A 4,530-nucleotide genomic window follows, 5' to 3' on the forward strand; every position below is an offset into this window, starting at 1 on the left:
TTTAATGCTTTTGTGATACACCACATAAACATTGATTATCTTCATTCTTTATTTTAATTATCACATTTTTAATTGCTAATTTTTCATCAAGTAGAATGTATGATTTAGCTATAATAGGATTATGCTCAATAATATTTATATCCATATTTTCAACAGAAACAAATCTCCAACCTGGCCCTGACTGTTGATTTAATGATAATGATTCTAAAATTTTCTGCTTTGATATTTCATAAAACTCATCTAAATCTGTTGATTCTAATACAACTTGATTATTCGTTCTAAATACACCAGTAGTGATTATAGTTTCTCTTGTTTTATTATCAGTACGCTCCATTTTACAATGGAGAACTATAAAAACTTTTAAATTTTTCTTTTCTTTTAGTACTTTAATAGCGCTATTTTTAGCATCATTTATGAAGGATAAAGCATCGTAACCTTCTATTCCTTTAGCTGTAAATTCTTTAATTTAAATTCTATTTGTTTTCTTATTCTATTGTACAACTCTACAACTTTAGATTTTAATGCTTCAATCTTTTCATAAGCTGTTTTTTTAATATAATCAGGAACATAAGATATAATCCAATCTGTAAAAGATTACTTGATTCTTTTTGAGATATTGCTGTATTAGTTGCAATGAAAGGTGTAGGAGTTAAAATTGAAGATGTTACGTCTGGAATTGGTTCATCTAATATATTTCTCTGTTCAACTGATGGAGTTTGTATTAGTATGTGCACTAACGCATCTAATAGTTCACTTTTTCGCATTCTATAATAATATTTATTCTTTTAATTTTGTTTAATTCAAGCTTTATCGTTTTATTTTCCATTTTTATATAGTAAGATTTTTTTAAGTCATTTTCAAAAAACAAATTTTGATTAAAATATTTATAAAAAAATGTTAATATTTTCTATTCTTTTTAATTTCTCAGAGTTTATTATTTCTATTTTAAAACCATTATCTACTTTTCTATCTCGCAATTCTAAATATCTACATCCATGTTTAGTCTCACGTATAGCACTATTTAATGATTTGTATATTGTAATTTCTCCTGTTTCCGTGTTTGTTAATTTAACTGTGCTTGGTTTTTTCCTAATTGTTTTTAATCTTTCATACTTTGGATCTAATACTTTTTCGCTTGGTACTTTTGCTGGATGTATTCTAGGTCTACCAACTGGTTTTTTATCAGTTGCTTCTATTGCTTTTGACATGATTGTTTCTTTATCTATCAACCTATTATCTACAGCAATCATCAACAAAGTAATGAAATTGTTAGATGTTTTTTTCATATTATTTTCTTTTAATAGATTTTGTAACTATTTCTTTGTATAATTCATTTTTGTTTTATAAATAAAGTTATTTAACTCAATTCAAAAAAAATTAATAAACAACGTTTATTTTATTTCCGTCTGATTGAAAGTGTAAAAATTTATCAGATATTACAACAGCAAATGTTTCAGTATCTGCTGGAACAGCTGCATTAAATGTTGCTTTAATTTGTACATCTACTACTGATGATTTTAATATTTCTGATTGTTTACTAACATCAAAAGCCATAAGAGGGTATAAATCTTTAAAGTCTGAAGGAGTTATGTTACTTTATGTTATCAAATCGTTCATTCCATAAAATTTTTCACTAAATACAGATGCATCTTTATATGCTTCTGGAAATTGATGATTTAGAAATGATAAATTATAGTTAACAGCTGGATATCTTTCTTGATTAAGCATAATGCACATATTTTTCAAGTCACAATGATCAAAAATCGAAGAATTAACTTCTTGATTTCCATCCTTATTTGTTTGGAATCCAACAATGATGTATCTTGGTTTTTCAGGAGATATCTTTACGCTAAGCCTCCAAGAAAAAGTTGTAGATTGTGGAACAGTTATAGTACCACACTGCCTTGTGCGAAAAAATACTGGAAGTGTCACTTTTGATTCAATACTTTTATAAAGATTAACTCTCTTTACATCTGATGTAATTTCATGCGGTACAAACAATGATATTTTATGAAGATTAACTTTTCCTGCAGCTGCAGCAGAATTTCTAAAAATTGCTTCGGTATCACTTTTTCTAACAAGAGTTAGTGTATGTTTAAATCCGAAATAACTTTGTTGTAATCATCACAGAATCTAAAAATGTGCTTTAAAGGTATACAAAATGAAAATGTTTCCTTTGAAGTGGGTTTCTGAATTATATATGATTGTCTTACTCTAAACCCAGGGTTATCAACTGTTTTCGTTGAAGAATCTTTATACCACAATTGATTTAATCTTTGTGCTAATTGAAAGACATTTGGGTATTTGAGCATTCCTAACATTGTTGCTGCTTGACCTGGATAATAAACTGACTCTACTTCTTGGTTTGATAATTGATATGATACTTGACTAAATAAGTGCATAATACCATTATTTGTAAGTGTCACTACATCTACATTAACATAAGATGTCCCATCAAGTTTAAGAAGTCTTCCTTTAAACAAGAGATAAGCCTCAGATGAAAGTGTGAGCAAATCTTGTTGCTCTATGTGGATTCTTATTTCTCCAGCGCTATTTAAAATTGTGCGAGCTACTGGTTCATACTCATGGAATTCAAAACTTTCAATTCCATCATCCACAGTAGGGATTTTTGTAAAACTTAATACATCAGATGTTGCCATTTTTTATATACATAAAAAAAATCTTTAATAGAAATACTTATGCAAGTCTGAGACCACTGCAAGTGAGACCACGACCTTTTTTTACTAGATCTTCTATTCTTATAGCTGTTGATTTTGATGACCCCATCATAATTTTATTTATATTTGTTGTTATATCATCTGCATTATTTTTATTAGATCATTCAGATCCTGTATTAATTAGATCTTTAAATCCAATCAAATTTGAAATTATTTCTTCAATTTTTTTATTAGTAGCAGGTTGTGAAACTATTTTTGAAGATGCTTTATCAATTATTTGTTTTCCTTTTTAAACTGCAGCATTTCTAGCAGCTTCTATCGCTGATTTTGAAAGTTCTTTTCCTGTTGGTTTAGCTGCAGTTATTGCAGTTTTTCCTAAATTGCAAATCGCTAGCAGCTAGCCTATTCAATATAGCTGATGACACTCTTGTTACATTTGATGCTGCTGCTCGTTTAAAAAAGTTTTTAATAGTATCAAATATTCCACTACTACCAATAACATGTTTTTTAACATATCTTTTATTCTATACAATTAGCATTTTTTTATGTACTATATATTTTTTTATATGCACCGATATATAATTTATAATTATTTTGTATTGCTTTATACTTTGGAATATTTATTACACCTTGTCGTAATAATTCATCACAAATTGCAACAGCTTCATTTCTTGCTCCAGTGCTACCTGCTTTCCATGCAGTTATACGTAATTCAAGCATTTCAATTTATGTGTTAGGGTCGCCAGGAAGAATTATTGGTCCTATTCCTGTTCCCTTTTATTTAAGCTTTCTAGTTATCTTTATATCTCTCCAAATGGAGAGATATAAAGATAATGGAGAGATATAAAGATAACTGTATCAATAGTTATTGCATCTGTTTGTATTAATATATCTCGATTATTTTGAAGATCATAATCATTATATATTTCCTTATCATGATTAAACTTTGTTATCAATTCCAAAAGTCCATGAGTACCATAATATGTTTCATCATCAATAATTATATCATCATCATTAACATATATTGTTTTTTTTTCCAATATACAATATACCATCTTTAGAATGTATTCCAAATGTAGTATCTGAAGATTTTTTACTATTAAAATTACATTCTTAGATAATCTGTTGCAATTTTTTCTAGTCTCATACCTTTATTTTCTTCATGAGTGGGTAATATTTCTTTAGTTTCAGTTATCATTATCTCTTTATTTGCTTCAGGATAAGAATTTGAAAAAGTGAATGCAAGATTATTAGCTTGATCTTGCAATATAGATATGTCCTCCTTTATTCCAGATTGACTATCAATTGATGGTTTGTACAATTTTTTCAAGTCTATCTGTAAATTAGAATCACCTATCCTTTTATTAAAATCATTCTGTTGTGTTCTTTTTTTACTATCCAAGTGTTCTTTTACAATTTAATCTCTTTTTTCAGGATCTGTAATTTTTAAAAATGACATTTTTGTTTTTATATAAAAAAGATTAAAAAAACACAACATAAAAGTTTATGTTGTGTTTTGTGTTTTACGTTTTGGAAAATTTTTTAAAATAATCAATATCAAATGTTCCACATATATTCCTAATTTAAAGTCTTTACAAATGATATCCTTTGTTTCTAATAATCTTAGTATAAGTGCAATTGATTAAATACGTTTTATTAATTTTTTTTCTTTGAAACTACACTCTAGTTGAAGTACATATTTATATATAATTCTTAATTTATCTTGTTTCTTAACATTATTCCATTGTTTAATCGATTCTTCAATATCCCTTTATACACGATAAAAATCACTATCTTCATTCCAGATAAGTTTATTAAGTTTCTTTCTCTCATCATCACTATAAGTCGTCGG

General features: G+C 27.2%; 1 protein-coding gene across 1 annotated transcript; it reads right to left on the reverse strand.

The window, feature by feature from the left end:
* Positions 1-1,596: 1,596 nt before the first annotated feature.
* On the reverse strand, positions 1,597-2,660 carry LOC136089590 (uncharacterized). Its single transcript, XM_065815642.1, has 2 exons — positions 2,221-2,660; positions 1,597-2,074 (listed from the first exon to the last, which is right to left on the reverse strand). Exons 1-2 carry the CDS (start codon positions 2,658-2,660, stop codon positions 1,597-1,599), a joined length of 918 nt encoding a protein of 305 aa, XP_065671714.1.
* Between the last annotated feature and the right edge of the window lie 1,870 nt (positions 2,661-4,530).

This window comes from Hydra vulgaris, chromosome 13 (assembly GCF_038396675.1).
Source record: "Hydra vulgaris chromosome 13, alternate assembly HydraT2T_AEP".
NCBI classification, from domain to species: domain Eukaryota; kingdom Metazoa; phylum Cnidaria; class Hydrozoa; order Anthoathecata; family Hydridae; genus Hydra; species Hydra vulgaris.

What these genes read in the sequence shown, in the direction of transcription:
- LOC136089590 (XM_065815642.1), bottom strand. Translation starts at nt 2,660, where the DNA reads ATGGCAACATCTGATGTATTAAGTTTTACAAAAATCCCTACTGTGGAT. An exon ending in AAAACAGTTGATAACCCTGG is followed by an intron (nt 2,075 to 2,220) that starts GTTTAGAGTAAG and finishes AACTCTTGTTAG; the next exon opens with AAAAAGTGATACCGAAGCAA.